This window comes from Camelina sativa, chromosome 16, assembly GCF_030686135.1.
Source record: "Camelina sativa cultivar CO46 ecotype springtype chromosome 16, ASM3068613v1".
In the NCBI taxonomy this organism is placed as follows: Eukaryota; Viridiplantae; Streptophyta; class Magnoliopsida; order Brassicales; family Brassicaceae; genus Camelina; species Camelina sativa.
The window spans coordinates 22,434,527-22,459,610 of NC_141895.1; the positions used below are offsets into that span (position 1 = coordinate 22,434,527).

Genomic DNA, 25,084 nt, shown 5'->3' on the forward strand with positions numbered 1-25,084 from the left:
AATACCTGCTATGGTAAAGAAGAAGGTGGATTTTCACAATCCACCAAATCCTCTTCCTTAAAGCTTCTGAGCTGGAATTGTTGTGGGTTGGGGAATCCCATAACAAGCCAGCGAATCCGTGAGATATACGCTTCTATCTCACCGGATGTTCTATTCCTCATGGAGACGAAAAATCCAGACGAAATGGTGGAGAAATCTCTAAACTGGTTGAACTACCCTTCACACCATAATATCCCACCCCATAGTCGTGGAGGAGGTGGACTAGCCCTGCATTGGAAGAGTGAGGTTGATTTGTTGATCCTAGCCACCTGCACAAATTACATTGATACTTAGATAATATTAGCAAGGAAGAAGATTTTTGCTACTTTCCTTTATGGAGAAGAGCAAAAAGGAAAGCTATTTGGGACCAACTTACGCTTTTGGGATCAACGAGGGAGGACTCCTGGTTCTTGACGGGGGATTTCAATGATATAATCGATGCATCGGAAAAGCAAGAAGATCCGGGGAGGAGATAATACACCTATACTGACATCCGCTCATTCATGACTGAATGTGATCTTTATGATTTACGTCACTCAGGCAATTTCCTATCTTGGAGAGGCATGAGACACGATCATTTAGTCCACTGCAGACTGGATAGGGCGATGTCAAATAGTGTTTGGGCTGAACTGTTTCCATTTAGTCATAGCACTTACCTGCGCTTTGAGGGCTCTGATCATCGACCATTGCTTACCTGCCTCAACCTCACAAAAAAAAAGAAAAAGAAGAAATTGATTCTCTGATCCAGGCGGCTTGGAGTTATGATTGCTTTGAAACTGTTGAAGAAAAGATAAACCGCTGTCGCAGAGAGATAATTACCTGGTCCAAGCGGAAACACCAGAATACCCAACAGCTCATTGAGGAGTATAGACAAACGCTGGATGACTTGATGTCTGATCCTACTGCAAATTCAGACTCAATTTCCAATACCAACCTTGCTCTCCTCAAAGCTTACAAAGTAGAGGAAGAATTTTGGAAACAAAGGAGTAGAAACTTATGGTTAGCTCTTGGTGATCAAAACTCCAGCTACTTTCATGCGATTACTAGAAGGAAAACAACAGTGAACACATTTTTTGTCATAGAAGACGATGAGGGTACACCACACTATGAAGAGGAGAAGATCCTCTCTGTTATCACTGAGTATTTCCATAACCTTTTTGAATCTCAAAATGGGGACCATTCCTCCCTAGCTCACGAGGTGACACAACCCTGCATCTCACCTGAAACAAATGAGGGCCTAATTCAAATACCATCACCTGAAAAAGTTAAAAAAGCTTGTTTTGCAAAACACGCGGATAAAGCACATGGGTCAGATGGCTTCTCAGCGAGCTTTTTCCAATCCCATTGGAACAATATAGGCCCGCAAGTGGTATTTGAGGTACAAGCTTTCTTCCTCTTGAATGACCATACCACAAGCATAAACCATACGCATATAAGACTAATTCCGAAAGTACAAAGTCCAAAAGTAATGGTGGACTACCGACCTATTGCTCTCTGCTCAGTCTTCTATAAGATAATTTCTAAGCTTCTCTCCAGACGACTGCAACCTGTTCTGCATGCAATAATATCAGAAAACCAGTCAGCCTTTGTACCACAGAGGGCCATCACTGATAATGTGCTTATTACACATGAAAGTCTTCATTACCTTAAGACATCATGAGCAAAGGATCGATGCTTTATGGCGGTTAAAACGGATATGAGCAAAGCCTACGACAGGCTGGAATGGGATTTTATCCTATAAATGATGGAAAGGATGGGATTCCATCAGAAATGGATCCAATGGATTCACCAGTGCGTATCTACAGTCTCCTATTCTTTCCTCCTCAATGGCTCATCACAAGGCCACCTTACCCCCTCAAGAGGACTTAGACAAGGGGACCCTTTATCCCCCTATCTGTTTATCTTGTGCAGTGAAGTCTTGTCTGGGCTGTGTCGTAAAGCTCAACAAGAGGGCACGTTACCAGGCTTTCGTGTGGCGTTGGGAAGCCCTCGAGTGAACCATCTACTCTTTGTTGACGATACGATGTTCTTTTGTAGATCAGACCAAACAAGCTGTAAGACATTACTGACCATCATCCGCAAATATGAACATGCTTCAGGACAATTGATAAATAAAACCAAGTCAGCAATTACCTTCTCCTCAAAAACACCTGAAGCGGTGAAAGATGCAGCACAGCAAATCCTTGGGATCCAAATGGTAGGAGGTTTAGGAAAATATCTCGGTCTTCCTTAATTCTTTGGTATGAAAAAAAGAGATATGTTTAACCTGATAACTGATCGCATCAGACAAAGATCTAGGAGCTGGGCTGCGAGACCTCTTTCTACTGCTGGCAAGGCTACCATGCTAAGATCAGTACTGTCTGCAATGCCTACATACACCATGTCTTGCTTCAAGATCTCAGGCTCCCTCTCTAAAAGAATCCAATCCATGCTGACGAGATTCTGGTGGGATTCCTCGGAAGAAGAAAAAAAAAAGAAAATTAGTGGGGTGGCCTGGTCCAAATTAACAAAAGCAAAGAAGGAGGGAGGACTCGGTTTCAGAGACATACCAAATTTTAATGATGCCCTCCTTGCAAAGATCAGTTGGCGAATACTGACCTGCCCAAACAGTTTGCTATCAAAGGTGCTCCTGGGAAAATATTGTAGTTCTACCCCTTTTTTAGAATGCAATGCTCCCAACTCAGCATCCCATGGATGGAGAGGAATATGTATTGGTCGAGACCTTTTGAAACCTCACCTTGGAAAATTAATAGGTTCGGGACAAGACACTCTATTGTGGTACGAACCATGGATTTCTCTCTCGCAGAGAATCACTCCCATGGGACCACCTTCAGAGCTGGCTGCTAACCTTCGAGTAAGTAGCCTCATCTGCCCTAAAACACAAACATGGGATAATGAGAAGGTTAAAGCTATACTACCGGCTTATGAGAAAGAGATTCTTGCTCTACGACCAAGCAAAAAAGGAGCAAAAGACCGTCACCTCTGGCTACTTACCAATTCAGGAATCTACACGGCAAAATCTAGATATTTGGCTGCAACTCAAACTGAGAAAGATCCGACACTCAACCATCAAGTCTCAGCCCCCTTTGACTGGTATAAAGAAATTTGGAACATTAAAGGCCTTCCTAAGCTTAAGTTCTTCCTCTGGAAAGTTATGCATGATGCCCTCCCAGTTGGGGAAAACTTAAAGATCCGAGGAGTGAATCCTCCTGTGTCGTGTCCCCATTGCTCTCAAGCGGAATCAACTCTACACATTTTATTCCAATGCCCTTTTGCTGTTCAGGTCTCGGGAAAAACTCCATACAAGAATTCTTTTGACCCCCACCGCATCACCAACCTACAGAAGGGACTAGAACTCGTAAACTCTTGCACTAATCTCCCACCATTAGGCATTGGTAATGTACCCTTGGCTCCTTGGATACTTTGGAACATTTGGACTTCGCGAAACAAAAGATTTTCGAGTAGAAACAAAACCTACCACAAGACATTGTGACTCAGGCCATCTCAAGTGCTCGGGAATGGTTTTCTGCCCAACAGTCGCAATCCCAGCTGACAAAACCCAGGCGAGAAGGCCAAAGACCAGATCTCCATTTGGATTCTATCTCATGATTCACCGACACAGCGTGGAAATCAGAATCTCAGGATGCAGGGTTCAGTTGGATCTTCAGCAATTCCTCACGATCTTTCGAGATTACGAACCAAGACGCATCGTCAAACGTAGCCTCTCCAATCCTAGCAGAAGTGATCGCGTTATCCCTGGCACTCCAACATGCCCTAGATCTGGGCTTCAATAAACTCTCTTTGGCTTTCGATTCACAGATGCTGATCAAAGCCATAAATTCAGAGACTCCAACAGGAGCTTTACGGGATTCTCCACGATATCCTCGATTTATCTCTATCTTTTACTAATACTAGGTTTTGAGCCCGCGCGTAGCGTTGATTTATTTGATATATTTTGATAAAAATTATATATGATTGATTACGGTAATAAAATATTATCTCATAAAAAAAATAAAAATTAGTACTAAGGAAAAAATTTAAATTTCAGATACATAATTTTTTTAAATATAAAAATCAGTTGTGTTATAAAATCAAATCTGATAAAGAAATCATAAATTTAACTTGATGTCCAGGTGAGGCAAATCAGACTGATGACCTCACATATCATAAACCATTTTCTTTGACCACCAACAAAACGAAACAATTTTATAATCATGAATTTAACTCGTTTTCATATTTAATTGATCGCTACCACCTAAGTTTTCGTGTTTTTTATTCAATATTTTCTTATTTTTCATATTCTTTCTTGTCATTTTCATTGTCAAATTTTGTGTTAATTGTCATCGTAACTTTTACCGTTTGGTTATTCGTTATACTCTTTTTCTTCTTCTTCCTCGTCAACTTCTTCACATTCTTCTACTGAGAAACCTTTTTTAGACTATCACGCAACTAGTTAACCCATCAAACTCCAAGAACAAAATCATTTATTTTCTCATAAAATTTGTGAAATTCATGATTACCAGCATAGTCAACACATACACTCAATTATTGACAATTTTATCCATATACTTATTTCGTTTTAGATCCATGCGTTTAGAAACTTCTCAAACCAAAATCCTTACTTGGTTTATAATATTTTAAAAACATAATAAAATATACTAATAATTATTTATTAAATATGAATCATATGATATATAGAAATATTAGTACACTATAAGAACATATTAATTATAAATAAATAATATCAATTATATTATATCATCAAATAATATCAACCGTATCATATTATCAAATAACTGTAACCGTATATAACAGTAACCGCTTGAACCGTAACCGTATTTAAAGGTAACCGTTTAACCGTTTGTTAAACGGTTCTGGTTAAGGTTACAAAAATTTATGACCATAACTGATGGTTAATAAACCTTAACCGTGACAACCGTAACCCTGGTCATGCCTATGCATAGCTAATAAAACATGTGTGTTTTTCGTCCATCTTTCTTCTTTAAACCTCAAAATTTGAATCAAACATCAAATTAAGGTCTTGCGATGTCAATCCTTCTTCCTTAGACCCAAAAATAAAAAATTAATGAAAGAATATCAACTCATCTATAAAAGAATACACAAAAATATGTTTTACAACTCATAAGAAATAAAAAGCAGAAATGTAGATAAATAAGATAATTTATGTTTTGCATCAATATTTATAATATTTTAAACTTTGAAAAGGTTTCGAAATATAAAATTTGAACTTTTTAAAAATTTTCAATATTTATAATATTTTAAACTTTTAAAATTCAAAACTTATAATATTTAAAAACTTTTTAAAAGCTAAATATTGAAACTTTTAAATTTTTTAAATATTATAATATTTTTTTGAAATTGTTTAAAGTTTTAATTTGATCAAATAAAAAACTGGATCAAACCAAATAAAACTTTTAAACTTGGACGCCTGATAAATCAAGATTTCATGCTCATTCGTTGTTGGAAGCATATTAATCTTATTTATACTGGTTCTGAACCATTGTCTAAAAATTTTCTAGCTGATTTGGGATATTGTGCATAGTTCTTTTATTTCCATAAATTTAAAATTTTCCTTTTTAAAAAAAATTCTGGAAATTTTAAAAATGTTAATGAATGACATGTTAAATCCTGATTGGTTGTTTAAAATAATTCTTAATATAGAAAATTCTGGAGATTTTAAAAATGTTAATTAGTGAAGTGTCTAATCACAATTGGAGGTTTAAAATCCTATCTGGACGGCCTTAGGATTTTATAGCTCCTAATTTTTATTAGTATAGATTTCTTTTCTGTATTTGAGTCGTAAACTCAACTGTCTAGTTGATTTCCGAGATAATCTTGGCGAGACGTAGCGTTTCCGGTAGCCGATGAATTGGCTAAATCAGTTTTTCATCCGGTTTGTAACCCAACTCTATTGGTTCCGGTTTAATTAAAAATGCCTCTTATGATTTTTTAATTAACCTGGCTTTATTCGTTACATGTAAACAACTAGACTTGATGAAAAAGCCTACAGAATCGCTGATGTGGCTTTCTTTGAATGGAACTAGGACTGTTTTAGTCAAAATAAAAAATGCCTTCGTTAAGTCGGGTCATCTACTCGTTATTAGCAAACGATTCAAATTCAACCAAGCAAAATAAGATAAAAAGAGATTGCAAAAAAAGTCCGATTGCGAATCGTTTAGGTTGATTATATTCTTTTTTACCAAGGTAAGTTCTTTGAAATTTATGTTAACTAAATTAATTTGAATCATATGCTAAAAACGTGTGATCATCTCCCTAAAAGAACATCTTTATTATAGGCTTATAGCCACCCCACTATCGGCTTGTCTTAAATTAGTTCAACTAAAATAGTTAACTTTAAATTAGTAAACTTAATGACCAATCCAAACAACAGTAACTGAATTGCTGATGTGACTTAAATAGGTTGAGAAGAAAGAAAGAATCTGCATTTGTTTCCTTTTTTTGTACCATTAAGAACGAACACAAAATAGAAGAAGTTCCAAGTTTAGGAGCTACCTCGTTCAGGTATGGAACCGTTAAATCTGTTCATGCTCAAGTACAGCAGTTCCAAGTTTTTCAAATCTGTGGAGTGTAATTGACCATTTGATGTGATTACAGCATAGCTTCAACCAATTAATGCAAAAACAGAGAATTTCTTAAGTACCATAATAACATCATAAAGTGTTTTAAGTATCATGGATTGGAAACAATGAACTAAGATTTAGAATGTTAAAAGTAACCAACCATTAGGGAAAGTAACCCTTCCACATCATCAAATAAGCCACTGAATTAGAACTCGTATAAGTCTAGAGTTCCAACTTCTTCAAAGGGATGCAACAAAGATAGATTTAGGAGAGTAGTTCTTGTGAAAAACATCACACCATTGCACTCAACGCCCTTCCATCGGCAACAATCGCTCTTTGTGTCATTAGTCTAAGTAGGGAGCTTTCCTTTCTTTCTCAATACAACTTTTGTTTCCATATAGCTGTCCCAACAATAACATCAGCAATATCAAATATTTGCCCAAATAACAGACATTTTATTATAGAGACTAGATAAGGGCTCGTATGATGTGCGGGTTTCAAAATTATTGAAGAAAATAATTTCTAAACCTTAAACAATTTTCTAAAAATATAAAAAAATATTTCTTGAAGAAAATATTTTAATAATTTTAGTTAGAGAAAAAAATCATATTTGTATTTACGTTCATACAATTATTTATATTTTATATTTTAAATATATTATAACAATTATTATAATAATCTAAAGTTAAATTACCCCACCAAAAATTTTGCCAAACACTTATCATTACAAATATTATTATTGTCAAATTTCAAAAACATTTCACAACTTATTACAAAATATTTTACATGCAAAGATTTCATCAAAACAACACATAATTAATAACGATGTACAATTTTACTGTATGTTTTACCATTAAAAATATGCTCTCACACCCAAAATTATTTTATTGTTAAAGTATACTCTTTATCACCACCTAAAATGTCTTTTAAACAAATTAAACAAATTTTATGTTGCTTTACTTTCATTTTGGCATAATTATACTTCTTATAATTACTAAAATTGTTTTGTGACATAATTTTTTTAACCACAAATTTTTTTACTCCAAAGATATTTTGGATGAACAACTGGTGATAATTATCTACTTGAGTACAATGATTTTATGACCATTCCAATAAAAGTTTTTTTACTGAGAAATTGAAAGAAAGTTAATATAACATAATAAAATTAAAAATTTGAAAATTATAAACAAATCAAAATAAAAACTTTATAAACAATCAAAAACATGATATATGTCATAATCACGTTAAAGGATCGATGATATATTAACTCCTCAGAAGTATCGCATTGTACCAAAACTACTTAGAACTATGACCTCGTCTCAAATATTCTCGAATCGTAAGTCCTCAACTTATTTTTACCCAATCAAAAATTCTCATAAATTTCTCTATATACCTGGGTTTAAACGGTTTACAAACCAAATCCGATAAAAAAAAACCACATAAATCCGGTTTGAAACCAATTTTAAAACGTTTACAGTTCTAACTTCCTAAATTTCAAAATCGCTTCTCAATTACTCGATCAAGTAGCTTTTGTTTCAGTACCGAAATCATTGACATTATCCAGAAGAGAAAACTCTAGATTTTGACCAGAAACATCAACCATCGACTAATTTTCGAAACTTATATTGCTACTATCTGTAGAATCACTTTTGGAACCTCAATCAGTATCTCCATCCTCGATTAATTTAGCCGGATTTATATACTTTAATTCCATTTCATTGCATATGATAGCTTCCATTGAAGAACCTTCACGAATAAAAGACCCACAATAAATAATCAAAATTATATCAAGAAAAAATCAAATATTAAAGCTTTCGATAGAAACATGTAAATTTATGTAGATATAATGTTATTTTTTTAATTAGTTGTCCTATTACGTTTCAAAAATAACAATTCTTTTTACATAACTTGTGCTATTCGCTTTAGATTTGTTATTCCCTATTTATTGATTAATAATATTAATAATATACATGTTTGATGAATTATTTTTTTGTTTAAAAGATTTCTTTTAAAGATTTTTTTCTTTTAAAATTAGAAATTTATGTAAAATTGACACTTGTCATGATCGGGTGAGTTAGTAACTTTTGAAATTGACACGTGTCACGATCTGGTGAGTTAGTAAGTTTTGAAATTAACACGTGTCACGATCTGGTGAGTTAGTAACTTTTGAAACCATACTTTATACAATGAGATTCAATCCATATTGTAGAGACTCCACATAATAAAACCAATAGCCATGCCAGGTAAAATTTAAAGCACGTATACTTGTTACAGAGGTAAAGTGAATTTAAGTTCTTGCTTGAAAGAGAAATATTCAAGAACTGAGCTGAAGGATTTAACAAAACATCTATTTATTTGAGGCGATGAAAGCATCGACAAGGCGGAGCCATGCTCGACTCCAAGGACAATCGAAGTACAGAAGTCCAAGATTGCCAATGAGTGCAGTCATATAAAATGAAAAAGTACTCCAATAGAAGACCACAATGTCAATAGAAGCTTCGTCGTCTTCGTCGTATTTCTCTCTTCCATTATCTGGTTCCCTTGAGCTCAAAGTGTTGTTCCCTGATTGGTTGAAGAAACTAGGAAACTCCAGCAACGGATTCCCAAAAAAGGATTCTTTGTCAAAGGTTGCTACTTGTCCCGTTGTTGGTATTGAACCAAAAATGAAAGGGTTATATGAGATGTTGAACTTGCTTAGCTCATTCAAGTTATTCAAACTCGTTGGAAAGTTTCCCGAGAAATTGTTGTAAGATAGATCAAGATTCTGCATGCACTTAAGATTTCCGATTTCTTGAGGAATCTCGCCTGAAAAATTGTTCCGGGTGAGGTTGAGGAATGAAAGAGGCAATTGTCCTATCTCTGAAGGCAGTTTCCCCTCAAACTCGTTGAAACCCAAATGTAGTGTGCTTAGCTTATACATCTGAGAGATACTTGCAGGAATCTCACCTGAAAGCTTATTTCCACTGAGCTGAAGATAGGCTGAAATTTTGAGTGTGCGTACTTTGGAACCAGCAGTGCAGAAAGGAAAAAGACCGTACCCTTTAAGAACATGGTCCCATTGGCTTCTGCAACTCTTTTTGGTAAGAATTGCGTATACAAAGTTGAAAGGAGGGAACTCTGCTGGAATCCATCTCCTCATCGCCAAGCATTCATCGGAACCAGCAATTATCTTGTCGTTATCTTGCCTGTTCACTTGAAGCGTTGGAAGAGGATTACTACCCATTTCAGTCAATTCAGGATGGAATCTACCAGAGAGCTGGTTGTTTGCCACGTTAAACCACAAAAGGCTCCTGCAGTTGCCAATCTCTCGAGGGATTTCTCCTGATAGAGAGTTATTTGCAAGCATCAGCCACAAAAGAGAGGTCAAATTTCCAAATGAAGCTGGTATTGAACCGGTCAGCCTGTTAAAGGAGAGATCGAGTGCTTGAAGCCCCGGCATGTTCCCATACTCCTGTGGTATGTTGCCACTGAAGTTATTATAAGCAAAGATCAAGAACTTCAAACTTTGGATTTGGGAAATTTCAGCAGGTAACTCTCCCGAGAAGTTGTTGTAGCCCAAATCTAGCCTTAAAAGATTAGGCAACTTGAGGATGTTGGAAGAACGAATGCCTCCAACATATGAGTTGGCATGCAGGACCATATACTTAACTTGAGTGAATCTCCCAAATATTTCTTGAATGTCTCCTCCAAACTTGTTTCTGCTCAAATCCAGAAATATCAAGTTGGTCAAGTTTAGGAGAGTTTCCGGAATGTCTCGAGAGAATGTATTATTCCCCAAGTACAAACCTCTGAGAGAGGATATGAAACCTATCTCAGCTGGAATGTTCCCTATGAACTTGTTTCCCCACAGATTCAATACACTTAGATTCTGGCACTTGGAAACTTGGCCTGGAAACTCCCCACCAAAAATGTTGCCAGATAAATCCAACACTTGCAAAATACAGTTCCCCCTGAACATGGAAGCTGAGATATTCCCGGAGAGAAAGTTATCAGCAACTGAAAACTGGACCGTCCTCCCAAACCCAGCCCACACTTGGCCACTGAATCCATTGGAACTGAGGTCAACATACTTGATATTCCTACACCCGTCGAAGATATCCTCGATTCTGCCAGTAAAGTTGTTTGTCGACAGATTTGCAACAACCAAGCTGTTGCAGAACAATGGGAAGCTAGACTGGATATCACCCGCAATCCTATTCACCGACAGATCAAGAACCTCAAGATTTGACAAACCAGGTAAGCTAAGCTTTCCTTCAAGGATATTATGAGAAAGATTAAGATGCTTTAGGTTGTGACAACGGCTCAGGTCATCTGGAATCGACCCTTCGATTGTGTTCCTAGATAAATCGAGATACGTGAGCTGCGTTAAGGCAGAGAAGTTCCCGAACAAAGCACCTGAAATGGTGGAGTCACTTAAATTGACCCCTGTAACTCTACTTCCCGGAGGAGGTGTACATATGATCCCAGGCCAGTTACACACATCTTGCTTCTCCCTTTTCCATTCTGTATAGACTCCTCTGTTCTGTGGGTTCCGTGATTCTAGATACGATCTCAGGTTTAACAAGGCTTCTCTATCACTGTCCAGATAATCACCAGCCACTACTACGGCTGCCACAGAAGACAATCAATCACACAGAAAACGAAAGCTAAAAAGTTGACAACAAAAATCATCAATGATCGTTGTAGTTAATATGTGCAAACGATGTTATCTTGTTAGTCAAACAGAGGAAATTGATATATGTTATTATTCATCAATACAATGTAAATCTTAGAAATGCTATACTTGAACTTCATCATTGGAAACACTTTTAGTATACAATATGAATCCAGAAACTAAGGTAAAGCACTCAACCAAACACGTATGATTCTCGAGGAAAATTAACAAAAAAAAAAAAGGTGAAGAATTACCAGTGATCAGAGTAGAGAATAAGAAAGAAACCAAGAAAACTGATTCAAAATCACGATCTGCCATTTTCACGCGGGTTGCCATCTTCGTTATCCTCCACATATTCTTCTATCATTGGAAGAATAAGAAGGAAATAGTTGTATATCTACAAACTCTAAGTCCCAGTTAAAAATCGTGTGACATACGTAGCGTTACGTTAGTGATCACTATCGTTTACTTTGAAATTTGAATCACATGAGAAGAAGACTCGTATTGCCAAACAAAGCCAAAGTCTTTGGTATAAAATTATCATCATATTTTTGGATATGTGTATCGTTTTCATATGAAATTTCTTACTAGCAAACATATATAAGACGACATAAGATAATGAAATAAAGATGTAATTTAACGTTTGAAAAAAGATGAACAGCCAAACTGTGAAACAGAGCTTGCTTGTGCCGAGATTCGAACGCTGTCGTTTAATGGGATCAATTTGTCCGCAGTACCAACAATAACTGTTGCTGATGTGGCTTAATATAACACGACGTTACCGCCAACACCAAACGCTACCGTTTTGTATTTTTTTCCCCTCCGCCCAAAGAAAACCTAAAATCCTCATGAAACAGTGGCTACCAATACCATTATCGCGGTCCATCAATTGGGTCGACCCGGACCTTCGAATGAACCCGGAGCAGAGATTGATCAGTCGTCCCCAACTTCTACCCGGATGGAGACAGCGATTGGGCGTCAAAAAGGTATATTCCGGCGAGACGCAGAATGAGTAGAAGCGAATAAACGCCACTGTGAATGAAAGTGATAATGGATCGCCAATTTTGCGGGAATATAAAAGAAGACGAGACGGGAGGATTTAGTTTGCAATTTTTGACAAGGAGAGGCGTTGCTTGGTAAATAGTACATACTTTTTAAGTTATCTGGACATTAAAAAAGTCGTCTAAACCAAAAACTATGGAATATTCGGGGGAATGTGAATTGAAAACAAAGGATATATGAATATGTTCTCCCAAGAACGGTAAGCCAAACGCAGGGACAGGGAGAGGTCAATGGTGTGTAAGAAAGAGTGTGACATACATACATAACAATTCATTATAGAGACAGATTATAAAAACACACTTTATAAAGTAAATGGACAAGAACCAATAGAGTCGGATAAGAGACAAAAACAGAAAGCGGATCAAACGAAGCTATCCCGATCGATCCAGGAAGATCGTCATGATTCTTGCAAGTATGTTACCCTTCTTGTTTATTTTCTGGGTTTCTCATCGTGTTTCTAATATTCTCCATCTGGGTATGATTGTAAACTTGATTGATTGCTTCTATTGCATTAGATTTTTGCGGATTTGTTGAAGAAATTTGTCTAATTCATTGTTTCCTCGTAAAACTGGATTTTTGCAAAACACTTATCATTACCCTTTTGACTTTCTTGTTCATCCATAAAACTGTATAGCAGCGAGAATAGGTTGAGAAGAAAAGAAAGAAAGGATCTGGATTTGTTTATTCCTAATTTGGCTTTGTTTCTTGTTCCACTACAAGTTAAAAAAAAAATTAAAGGTTGGGTTTTTTTTTTTTTTTTATTATCTGTTGTTGGCTTGTGTTTCTGTTTTGAAGTATAAAACCGAGGCTTGTAAGAAAGTGAAGTCTAATACAAAGTGGTTATTGGTGATCTTACTTACAGAATGCTTACCCTTGATCTGGCTATCTCTACTTACTCTGTGTGCCGGGAGGCCATTCTACCCACTCCCTGGTAAAGAACCTCACACTGTTAAGCTTCCACTTCAGACTTCACGTCCTTATAACATCGCACACAGAGGTTCCAACGGAGAGATCCCTGAAGAAACTGCAGCTTCTTACTTGGTATTACCATTTCCCCTTTCTTGATTAATTAATCTCCTTCTGCTTATTTGAAATGGATCTTCTTCCCTAGAGTATTGTTGCTCTAAACCACTTTTTTTTGTCTTTTGATAGAGGGCAATTGAAGAGGGTACAGACTTCATAGAAACAGATATCTTATCATCCAAAGATGGTGTCCTTATATGTTTCCATGATGTTATCCTTGACGAAACAACCAATGTTGCCACCCACAAGGAGTTTGCTGATCGTAAAAAGACATATGAGGTGCAAGGATTCAATGTCACTGGCTTTTTCCCTTGTAAGTTACCTTTTAATTTTCATCGTTTCATTTGCTTCAGCATTCACATAAACTCATTTAACAACTGCACAGAGTAGCATCTAAAAAAGCTTCAAGTTGGTTTATTATTGAGATATTTGCTAACAACTGGTTCCTCTTTGATTCCTTGTAGTTGATTTTACTCTCAAAGAACTGAAGACACTACGTACAAAACAGAGATATGCTTTTCGAGACCAGCAATATAACGGTTAGATAATTCTTTCTTTCCTAGATTTAGCTGTTGAAAGAAGTATAAATTCGCTTGGTACAGGGAGTATTTTAACCACGACCATCTCTTGTTTGTATTCCAGGAAAGTACCCTATCATTACATTTGAAGAATTCATTGCCATTGCTCGGGATGCTCCAAGAGTTGTTGGGATTTATCCTGAGATCAAAAATCCTGTTTTAATGAACCAGCATGTGAGTCACAATCCTCTTCCAAGATTGACTTCTACTTCTACTTAAAAAGCCTCATATTACCATTTGGCTTTCATTTCCCCTGAATGTGAAACCTTAACCGTTGCTTCTATCACTGTTATATATTTGCAGGTCAAATGGCCTGGTGGTAAGAGATTTGAGGATAAAGTTGTGGACACGCTTAAGAAGTATGGGTATGGAGGCTCATATCTGTCCAAGAAGTGGTTGGAAAAACCATTATTTATTCAGTCATTTGCACCAAGTTCACTCGTGTACATATCAAATTTGACAGACTCGCCTAAAGTCCTTCTAATAGACGACGTTACCATGCCAACGCAAGACACTAACCAGGTCAATTCTCTGCTCTTGATATTGTTTTCTTTATTCTTGAAAGTTCTTTTGCTTCTAGTAAAAGTGACTGATCGTTCCTTCTTGCAAATCTTTCCAGACATACGCAGAAATCACATCAGATGCGTATTTTAACTACATCAAGCAATATGTTGTGGGGATCGGACCATGGAAGGATACAGTTGTTCCAGTAAATAACAACTATATGCTAGCCCCAACAGATTTGGTCAAAAGAGCTCATGCACATAATCTACAGGTAGGATTCAAGATTTATCTGGAGAGTGAGATTCAGTTACACATGCTAATAACAACATCTTGAGCATGTTCTTTGTGTTACAAATTCAGGTGCATCCATATACGTACAGGAATGAACACGAATTCTTACACTTAAACTTTAGCCAAGACCCATATAAGGAGTACGACTACTGGATTAATGTGATTGGAGTTGATGGGCTCTTCACTGATTTCACAGGCAGCCTCCATAACTTTCAAGAATGGACATCTCCATTACCTGATACCTCCAAGTCCCCACGACAGCTTCTGAGTCAAATTGCCTCTTTGGTCCTCCCTTATGCAAAGGCTTGAAGTTCCACATCAACACCTATCAGAAACCTATTGTTTCCCATTAATTGTGTAGAATAAATTCTTAATGATAACACAATTGTTAAGAAGCAGAGGAGTCTTAAAGATAAAATCAAAGAAAAAAAGACACAACCTTATCAAACTGTAATTGTTTACTTCACAAGACACAAAAGTTAAAAACGATTTTTGTCAATCTTGGAACAAACTTCTATAATACGTAGAAGAAGAAAACGAATTCTATCAAACTGAAACGATAGTACACAAATCAAACTCAATTCCTTCAGAAAGATGTTTCATTTAGACGCAGAAGGTTGTGCAGCAAGGGAAGCAAGACAGCCATTTGGGTTTGTGATTAGTGGCACGATCTGCTTCTGCTTTGGAAGCTACTGATTTAGGAACTTCCTCTTTCTTAAATCCTTCATCTCCACCAGCCGCATCATTTGAAATCTTTGGTGTCTCTGGCAGCGAAGGCTTCCTCTGCTTATTTTGAGGCGTGGAACCTTGCAGCCCTCCCTTGTCTGCATTCCCCAATCTACGTAATGAGCAACCAGAAAAAAATGAGAAAAACACATTTCTATTTGGTGACATGAAAACAGATGATTGTAATAAGTTTGATTGCTTACACTGGAAAAGCGAAAGACTTGAGGCTGAAATCTTCAGAGCGACGAGAAACAGAACGATCCAGTTTATTCGTTTTGTTGTTGTTGTTGTTGTTAGCAGCTTCATTAGCCATGATAACCTCTCTTATACTAGCTGCAGCTTTTTGTTCGTCTTCTTTACTTGCGCGGTAAGCTTTGTCTGTTTCAGCTGCTTTTTTGCCTATATCCACCGGAGTTTTGGCCTCAGCCACCACTCCTCCTCCTCCTCCTCTCCCAGCTCCTCCTTGGTTTGTGTTTTGGGGAGGGGGTGGTGAAGGGGAAGTCAAAGGAGGACTAATTGGTGAAGGAGGCTGAGGAAACGTGAGCTCTCCCGATTTGAAATAATCTCCTCCGGTGAAGCTATTGTTGCCCATATGGATGCTGAAGAGAGATTCATTGGACATTGTGCTCCATTCAACTGGAGCTGTAGAGGTTGTTCTTGCGAATACATGTGAAGGGATCCTGTAAGGAGGTGTAGTAGGGCTCGAGGTCGTTGTCGTTGTCGTTGTTGTGTTGTTTGTAGATCTCTCCATGACTTGTATCGGAGGAGATTGATCTACGTTGTTGTTGTTGTTTAGATTCTGATCAGGTCTTGGTTCGGCTTCTATAGAAGAACAAGACGAGGATGAAGAAGAAGATAGTCGTGAGATTGGATCTTCTGTCTCTGGTTTAGATGCTACGTTTTGGTTCGTGGGGTTAAAAAAACTTTGTTCTTGAGATTCCATGATTCCAAAAAAACCGTAAGAATTTGTTTCTTGGGTTTTAACTATTTCTTGCCAATTTGTTTTCAATCTGCAACGTAATAAGAGAAAGACAAAGAATTAACTATGGATTTCATGCATCTAAAGAAAAGAAAAGAAAAAACATTAATGATATTTTACGAAGAGGTTTAATCAGCCTTACGTTTCAGAAGATGACGATGAACACAAGCATGCAACACAAGAGGTTTAATTTTAGAAAATTTCACAAGATGACAATGAAGACGATGAACACAAGCAACACAAGAGATTTAATTTTAGAAAATTACAGAAGATGTTTTTTTTTTGTGGGGTTTTGGAATTTGGAGATTGAGAGTTTAAAGGGACATGCACGCGTCAAGGAGTTTTTTTTTTTTTTTTGCTTACTGAAAATAATCAACTATTTTTCGCCATTTGCTAAGTAAAGATAAAAAAGATTTGATCATTTTAATCCGGTTTCCGGTTTAGACTCAATTTGGTTGGTTTATACTAACCGGGTCAAAATAAAACTCAAATCAGCGGGTGAATCCAAATCAACGGTCAAGATGAATGACAAATAAATCAACGGACAGGATAACCGAAACTCTTTAGCATAAGCCTCTCTGGTATACATTGGTTTCAGGGTTTTCACTACTGGCGAGAATTGAAAGACGCTTCCAGAGAGACCATCTCCGTTAAACCCTAAAGAGTGAGTTACTGTCTCTCGTCGATTCTTCGAATTTTTATGGATGGATTCGATTTTTTTTGTTTATTCTGATGTGTCATTCGTTGATCCGAAGTTAGATTGTTTTCTGTTTGTTGATATTTTTGTTTGCGATTCTCGTCTGCAAGCCTGATTTGGAGTTTAGATGTGTTTATTGACGTTTCATTTCATGGTTCTGACTACTGAATGAAGCGATTTATGAGGTTTAGTGAGTTGACCTTTGTATGGTTTTGTTAATCTTTTTGTGAAATTCTCACCTTCGAACTGATGTTTGTTGCTGGAATTAGAAATTTTGTAATCTGATATTGTGTCTCATACGTATAGCAAAACAAGAGAACAGATCATTTTTAAGTATTTTTCTTGTATTGTGCTTGATTTTATTCTGTGAAAGAAGTCATTTTTCTTACTTTTATTGACGATTGAATTGATGGGTCTTACGTATTTATTCATGAGTTTTCTCTTATGATTCTGGATTTCGGAAGATGCTATCTATATTTTGGTATGTCTTTAATTTATCTAACCATTAAGTGAATGCTCTTTCATTTGCTTCCAGAATACGTGTTTACTCAACATGGCTTTCTTAAGTAAAGTTGGAAGGATATTTAGTCAGACCAGCTCTCATGTCACTGCCTCTAGCTCAATGCTACAGACCATCCGTTGCATGTCTTCGTCGAAAGTCTTTGTTGGAGGTGATTACATCTCTATTTCCGTTGTGTGAGAGAGTACTTTTTTTTTTTGGTTCTATTTCTCTCTGCTTGTTTGTCTCAAAATTGTCTATGTTGCTTCAGGTATCTCCTACAGCACTGATGAGTTTGGCTTACGAGAAGCTTTTAGCAAATATGGAGAAGTTGTTGATGGTATCTTCTTTTATGTTATTGCAAAATTCTAGCCATTTAAGTTTTAACTCCTACTTGCTTCTGAATAATTTTCGTCGTTTTACTCTTGGCAACTGACTAAGTTTATTAATCGCAGCGAAAATTATTGTGGACCGTGAAACTGGCAGATCAAGGGGCTTTGCTTTCGTAACATTTACGTCAAGCGAGGAGGCTAGTAATGCCATGCAATTGGATGGACAGGTAACAAACAAATGTTGCAGCGTCTTTTGATACTCAAGTGTCGTGTGACTTATTCCTTTGTCATTTCTTTTCCTTTTCTGGCCCAGTCTCTTGTTCTGTAATTTTTACCATTTTCAAAAATCGGTTGTCCCCTGTCGAGCCATGTTTCTAGAACACTTGAGTTTTTGCCCTTTCAAATCGTTGGCAACATAGATGGTGTAGGTGTCATCATCTAGCTTGAAATACTATTCATCCGTTAAGCAGTGACTTGCTCTTTCTTAATGAAGAGCTGAACTGTGGAGCAATATATCATTCTGTTTGTAGATTGTAAATCTCACTACAAAAGAAAAAAGCTTTGTTGTGTCGAGACTAGATGATTCAGAAAACGGTAAAACTGTACCTTCTTTGTTTAGCATTGTCAATTCGTCATTTTTTGTTTATTTTTGTGGCTTGCATACAGGACCTTCATGGTCGGAGAATTAGGGTGAATTACGCAACTGAAAGAGGAAGTGGCTTTGGAGGAAGGGGATTTGGTGGTCCTGGTGGTGGATATGGTGCTCCAGATGGTGGTTACGGAGGCAATGCCGGTGGTTACGGGGGAGGTTCTGGTTATGGAGGTGGTGCTGGTGGCTACGGAGGGAACCCTTCTTATGGTAGAAACGATGGTGGTTATGGAGGTAACTCTCCATATGGTGGCAATGCCGTTGGTGGTGGTTATGGAAGCAATTTTGGCAGTGGGGGTGGATATGGTGTTGCAGGTGGTGTTGGTGGAAGTGACAACTTTACCCAAGGCAGCTCCACTAATGCAGGCTTTGATGAAAAGTTTGGCAGCAACCAACCATTAGGCAACGATACGGATCATCAGCTTGAAAGCGGTTTTGGGGGAGATGAACAATTTGGTGGCAGTGACAATCAATTTGGTGATGCAGAGAACGGTAAAACAGAGAATGGTCCAGATGGGTTTGATCATACTGACGATGGTGATGTTGCTAAGAGAGCCTAGTCTTCTCTACAATGTTGAGCCTTCCTACGTTTGCGTCAGTTCTGAAACTTTTGTTTATCGGGTTCAGTCATGTTCTGAAACTAATGGAAGTTTCTTAATATCTATCTACTTTTGACGTTTGTGGTTGTTTTATCATGTAGGAAACCTCTATTGTTGGTCGCGTTTTTTTTCTTGTTTACTGACATTTGAGGCCAAATAATAAAAACTGTAATAACTTATATAACACTTGAAGATCTTCTACTAAAAGAGTACTAATTCAATGATTTAACAAGATTCTCAAAATTGAAGACGATCCAATCTACACTGGTTTGCAATTGCAACAAGAAAATCAAAGAAGAGTGTATACACGGGAAAACTCGCCGCCGATTTCGTTTACGGCTCTCGTTTAATTATGTTGTTAATTTCTTGGAGAAGAGTTATGAACTGATGAAATTACAATTTTACCCATAAGATTTTTTCTGAAAATATAAAAAACTAATTTTTTAATTGTTTTCAGTAAATCGTTGCGGTTCACAAATTGGTTATTCGTCGCCGGTCACGGCGAATTTGGGAGAAGCGCAACTGTGCTTTCTCATTAAAACCTCATAAACCCTAACAAACAACTCTTGGAAGGTTCGAGGAGCTTCAGTAACGGAAATGGCGAAGAAGAGCTCCGATTCGAGCCATGAGCAACCTCCTCTGAGTTATCGTAAGAGCGTCGAAATCAAAGCCACGCCGGATCAATTTTTCGGTAAGCGACGAGTCTCTCTTCTTCGCCTTCATCGTTGTAGATTTGATTGATGATCATGATTACGCTGAAACGATGACTATTTTTTAGCGGAAAGGTTGAGATTTCGTCTGGTGATTGTTGTGATAAACACCTGGATCATGTTCAGTGGCATTGATTTTTCAATTTCGTCGGAATTCAGTAGTTGCAAGTCTTGGTCAATTAGTCTAACGTTCAATCATTGATGTAGTTTGGAGAGAGTTCTTATGGGGAGGTTTAGCTGGAGCTTTTGGAGAAGGGATGATGCATCCTGTTGATACTCTCAAAACCAGACTTCAGAGTCAGATTATCATGAATGCAACTCAGGTATGATTAACCAGACGTCACTTTGAGTGGCCTTTTGGGAGTGTATCATCATCTCTAATCGTGTTCTGTTGTTGATTTCAGAGGCAAAAGAGCATTCCGCAAATGCTCCGGACTGTCTGGGTTGGTGATGGATTGAAAGGTATTTCATCCATACGCTTTTACTTCATCTTCTTTCAGCTTTCAAGTATGGCTGTATTGTGTATTCCATTCTCTTTGTAAAATGTGAAATGTATCCCTCTTTTCTCTTCTTGAGGCATGCCTATGTGTGATTCATTCTCCTACTTATCATCGTTCTAAGCAACACACAGTCTATGCTGTACATGTTTGTGCTGCAAACTTGGAACAGAAAACTATCTATGGTCCGTATTCTTTGTTTAAATATATTGCTACTGACCTTATTTTAGGCTTTTATAGGGGCATTGCTCCTGGAGTCACTGGATCTCTTGCCACTGGAGCAACCTACTTTGGTTTTATTGAGTCCACAAAGAAATGGATCGAAGAGTCTCATCCCAGCTTAGCAGGGCACTGGGCCCATTTTATAGCAGGAGCTGTTGGTATGTTATCTAACTGTCTCTCTCACAGTCATCTTATCATTGAAATAATTGTAAAGATAGGAGGGAAACATATGTCCATTTAATTGCAAATTGACTTAGAATGCCAAGCATGCAGCAGAAATGAAACTTGATATCACCTGGCTGAAGAATCATATATCAGACATGTGATGATTCTACCTTACGGATATGGTGGGTCATTAATAGATAATACCCAGGTTTTCACCAAACCACACAAGATTAAGGTTGCAAGAATTGCTGATTGCGTACTTGAGAATATGTAGATCTGCAATTTTTATTACTCTATCATGAGACGTCATTGACTGGCCTTGTTGTGATATCATCATGAAAAATTGTGGCTGTATGTTTTTCATACCCTTCATGAGGGGATATCCAAAAAGATTGAAAATGAAAGTAAACCTAGATTTATCTGAAGTTATAAAGCTTCTGATTCCTTTGTATTCTTCTGCCTCTTCCCGTGTTTCAGGTGACACACTTGGTTCGTTCGTATATGTTCCTTGTGAAGTCATAAAGCAGCGGATGCAAATTCAGGGAACGAGTAGCTCCTGGAGCTCTTTTATTTCGAGAAACAGTGTTCCGGTGAAACCAAGAGGTGACATGTATGGTTATTATACTGGTATGTTCCAAGCTGGATGCTCAATATGGAAAGAGCAAGGGCCTAAAGGACTGTATGCTGGGTATGTTATTTTTGTTCAGGCTATTATGATACAAATTGGATATACATCACTCTAATTGTCGCAATCGTGTCAAGAGACTCATGTAATAGTTATATTTCCTTTCTCTGCTGACAGATATTGGTCTACACTAGCGAGGGATGTGCCTTTTGCTGGTCTTATGGTATGACTCCAGTGAAAGTGTTACCTCCATTCATCTTAGGGTCCTTGTTCTCATGTTCGTTCTGTTTTCCCTCTCAGGTAGTGTTCTATGAAGCATTAAAGGATCTAACAGATCAGGGAAAGAAAAAGTTTCCACAGTATGGAGTCAACAGTTCGATAGAGGGTCTCGTATTGGGAGGATTAGCTGGTGGTACGTTAGAATGAGATGAGTTATAAAAGAATTCGTTTCGAATAGCTCATCCAGCATAGTGACCCATGTTTAATTAATGTCTCTCCAGGACTAAGCGCATATCTGACAACTCCACTCGATGTTGTAAAAACAAGACTGCAAGTGCAAGGATCGACGATCAAGTATGTCTCATGTTCTTTACAGATTCCAATGATCATCTAAACAGAGCCATCCCAATAAGATTGAAGAATTTATTTTGATTGAACTTGGTAATCTCGTTGAATTGTAGGTACAAGGGATGGCTGGATGCAGTTGGGCAGATATGGAGGAAGGAAGGTCCAGAGGGTTTTTTCCGGGGAAGTGTCCCAAGGGTCATGTGGTATATTCCAGCCTCAGCACTCACATTCATGGCCGTTGAATTCCTTAGAGATAATTTCAGAGAGAAAGGTAACAACAATAACAATGTCGTCTCAAATTTGAGCATAGAGAGGAAAACATCTTCTACTTCTTCAGTGCGTGAGGTTGGTGAGAATTAGTGAGATTCTTGTCTCCAAGTATAAAGAAAGAGCGAGGAGCATTCACAAACTTGTCTGTAAATGGCTTCAATGCTTTGTTTGCTCTTCTAGGACACTACTGTTAACAACAATCTGATCTTTTCTTTAATAAGATACTTTTCTTTAGTTTCCGTTTATATTAAAAGCCCTGAAGATAAAGAATGAAATTAATTATAAGACTAACGACAAAAATAGTCTAAACCCTAAAAAGAAACAAGGAGATGGCGTCTTCGTCGTCTCGCTCGGAGAAACGATGTCACTACGAGGTTCTCGGAATCAGCAAGGAATCGTCGCCGGACGAGATTCGATCCTCTTATCGGCGATTAGCCCTACAGCGTCATCCCGACAAGCTTATGAAAGCCGGTGGATTATCTGAGGCTGAAGCCACCGCGCAGTTCCAAGAGCTCGTTCACGCTTACGAGGTTCTATCCGATCCCAAGGAACGAGCCTGGTATGATTCTCACCGATCTCAGATTCTATTCGCTGACCATGGCTCAGCCGGTGGCTCGAAATCAGGTGGAATGCCTGGCGGCTCTGTTCCGGATCTATTCGCTTTCTTCTCTACCACTGTGTATTCCGGGTATTCAGATACAGGGAAAGGATTCTACAAGGTGTTCTACGATGTGTTTAACAGCGTTTACCTAAACGAGATTAAGTTCGCGAGAACGTTAGGTTTGAGGATGGATTCTGTGAGGGAAGCTCCGATTATGGGGAATCTAGAGAGTCCTTACGCTCAGGTGACGGCGTTTTATAATTACTGGTTAGGTTTTTGCACTTTTATGGATTTCTGCTGGGTTGATCAGTATGATGTGGTGGCTGGACCCAACCGGAAATCGAGAAGGTTGATGGAGGAGGAGAACAAGAAGCTGAGGAAGAAAGCTAAGAGAGAGTATAATGATACTGTGAGAGGTTTGGCAGAGTTTGTGAAGAAGAGGGACAAGAGAGTGATTGACATGATGGTGAAGAAGAATGCGGAGATGGAGAAGAAGAAGGAGGAAGAGAGGGAGAGGAAGAAGAAGATGGAGAAGGAGAGATTGGAGAGAGCTATGAACTACGAGGAGCCTGAATGGGCTAAGGCTCAAGAGGGAGAGGAGGAAGGGGCAGGGTTCAATGTATTGGAAGAGGAGGATGATGATTCAGAGAGGAAGAATGAGCAGCTCTACTGCATTGTTTGTAGCAAGAAGTTCAAAAGTGAGAAGCAGTGGAAAAACCACGAACAGTCGAAGAAGCACAAAGAGAAAGTGGCGGAGTTGAGAGAGTCACTCACTGATTATGAAGAGGAAACAGAGGAGGAAGAGATTGATGGGATATTGGACCCATCTGAAAGTGTAGAGCAGCTGCATGAGAAGTTTCAGGAGGGGTTTAATATTGACGGTGAAGATGAAGATGTTAAGGAGGAAGTTTCAGGTGAGGCTGATGAAACAGATGATGAGTATTTTGGGGCAGAGGAGGATATGAAAGGATCTAGTGAAAGTGAGGATGAGGATGTCGATGACGAAATGAGTCTACTCAAGAAAATGGTATTTGGGCAGAAGAATAAGCGAAAGAATGCTGTAGCAATAGAAGAAGATGAAGTTGAAGTCGAGATTGAGACGGACACAGCAGAGTTCAGCGAATTTGATAACCAGAAAAGCACCGGTAGGAATAAAGAAGCTAAGGAGGAGAGAAATAAACAGGATGCTGGAAAAGAAATGGCAGATGATACCATCAAAGTACAGATACCTGGAGACGACGGTGATTCAGACGAAAATGTGAATGCCTCGGACTCAGCTTCCAGAGCATTTGAGGATTCTCAGAAGGATGAGGCAGATTCAATGCTGTATGATAACAGGAAGAGCACAGGCCGGAGGCGCAGAAGCAAGAAGGGTAAGGATAAGAATAACAATGGCGGATTAACGGAAAAGAGCAGTGAAGCTGATGATACTACTCCGTATGTAAATCGAGACATGGAGGCGCAGGATTACAAGAAGGTTCCCAGATCAAAGAAATCCACCAGAGGAATGAAAACCAAGGTAAAATCTTTCTCCCCCTTGTAGCATCACTTAATCACATATTTGGTGTAATAATTCTTGGAACTCATATATATCAAAACGCAGGGCACAGCGAAGAAAAACAGTAATAATGAATGCGATAGATGTGGAGAGGAGTTTGAGTCAAGGTTGGTTCATTAGATATTTTTTCTTTCTGTCATTTCTCTTATTCTCCAGCAGTATGTCATATTGTCATGCAAATGACGACTCACCATTTATATCTACCATGGGCAGAACAAAACTACACAAGCATTTGGCTGATAGCGGTCATGCGACAGTGAAATCCCGATGATCCATTGCTCATTTTATAGTGCATCTAAGGATTATGAAGAGAAGAACCAAAGATTGGCTGGAGAATTGCATTCTTTGATTAATTTATACATGGACACAATGAACCAGGGGGATAGAGAGCAAATAAGCTACGTTTTGACATTGTTGTAGTGCAAACGAATTGATGACCAAACTATGTGTACCAACTGCTTGTATGTTTGAAAGCAATGATTTTGCAGAGAAGAATTCTATCAAAGCTTGGCTGGAGAATTGCATCTTTTTTCTTTGAGAAGTAAACAATAAGTTTTAACTATTCAACCTGTCAAATCCATGTTTGGCATCTCAAAAGTCAAAACTGCTCTTGTGCGTCTCATTGTTTTGGTGGG

At 38.0% G+C, this 25,084-nt stretch overlaps 6 protein-coding genes across 6 annotated transcripts; 4 read left to right on the forward strand and 2 right to left on the reverse strand.

Annotated features, from left to right (window-relative positions):
- Positions 1-8,862: 8,862 nt before the first annotated feature.
- LOC147925849 (putative LRR receptor-like serine/threonine-protein kinase At1g74360) lies at positions 8,863-11,730 on the reverse strand. The gene is made up of 2 exons (XM_087491988.1): positions 11,550-11,730; positions 8,863-11,249 (listed from the first exon to the last, which is right to left on the reverse strand). Exons 1-2 carry the CDS (start codon positions 11,647-11,649, stop codon positions 8,989-8,991), a joined length of 2,361 nt encoding a protein of 786 aa, XP_087348114.1. The 5' UTR covers positions 11,650-11,730; the 3' UTR covers positions 8,863-8,988.
- Positions 11,731-12,480: 750 nt separating this feature from the next.
- LOC104751291 (glycerophosphodiester phosphodiesterase GDPD5) lies at positions 12,481-15,201 on the forward strand. Its single transcript, XM_010473207.2, has 8 exons — positions 12,481-12,769; positions 13,220-13,398; positions 13,510-13,693; positions 13,845-13,919; positions 14,023-14,132; positions 14,262-14,480; positions 14,578-14,733; positions 14,823-15,201. The coding sequence occupies exons 1-8, from the start codon at positions 12,757-12,759 to the stop codon at positions 15,060-15,062; spliced, it is 1,176 nt and encodes a 391-aa protein (XP_010471509.2). The 5' UTR covers positions 12,481-12,756; the 3' UTR covers positions 15,063-15,201.
- Positions 13,020-16,784, reverse strand: LOC104753837 (uncharacterized). Its single transcript, XM_087491989.1, has 3 exons — positions 16,601-16,784; positions 15,683-16,489; positions 13,020-15,591 (listed from the first exon to the last, which is right to left on the reverse strand). Exons 2-3 carry the CDS (start codon positions 16,420-16,422, stop codon positions 15,357-15,359), a joined length of 975 nt encoding a protein of 324 aa, XP_087348115.1. The 5' UTR covers positions 16,423-16,489; positions 16,601-16,784; the 3' UTR covers positions 13,020-15,356.
- Positions 16,785-17,014: 230 nt separating this feature from the next.
- Positions 17,015-19,420, forward strand: LOC104751292 (glycine-rich RNA-binding protein 5, mitochondrial). Its single transcript, XM_010473208.3, has 5 exons — positions 17,015-17,122; positions 17,691-17,826; positions 17,926-17,994; positions 18,110-18,213; positions 18,653-19,420. The coding sequence occupies exons 2-5, from the start codon at positions 17,709-17,711 to the stop codon at positions 19,193-19,195; spliced, it is 834 nt and encodes a 277-aa protein (XP_010471510.1). The 5' UTR covers positions 17,015-17,122; positions 17,691-17,708; the 3' UTR covers positions 19,196-19,420.
- Positions 19,421-19,679: 259 nt separating this feature from the next.
- Positions 19,680-22,524, forward strand: LOC104751293 (uncharacterized). Its single transcript, XM_010473209.3, has 9 exons — positions 19,680-19,925; positions 20,152-20,267; positions 20,349-20,406; positions 20,672-20,821; positions 21,306-21,516; positions 21,631-21,676; positions 21,754-21,865; positions 21,954-22,026; positions 22,134-22,524. Exons 1-9 carry the CDS (start codon positions 19,832-19,834, stop codon positions 22,378-22,380), a joined length of 1,107 nt encoding a protein of 368 aa, XP_010471511.1. The 5' UTR covers positions 19,680-19,831; the 3' UTR covers positions 22,381-22,524.
- On the forward strand, positions 22,433-24,954 carry LOC104751294 (DNAJ protein JJJ1 homolog). The gene is made up of 3 exons (XM_010473210.3): positions 22,433-24,410; positions 24,495-24,556; positions 24,663-24,954. The coding sequence occupies exons 1-3, from the start codon at positions 22,620-22,622 to the stop codon at positions 24,718-24,720; spliced, it is 1,911 nt and encodes a 636-aa protein (XP_010471512.1). The 5' UTR covers positions 22,433-22,619; the 3' UTR covers positions 24,721-24,954.
- The last annotated feature ends 130 nt before the right edge of the window (positions 24,955-25,084 follow it).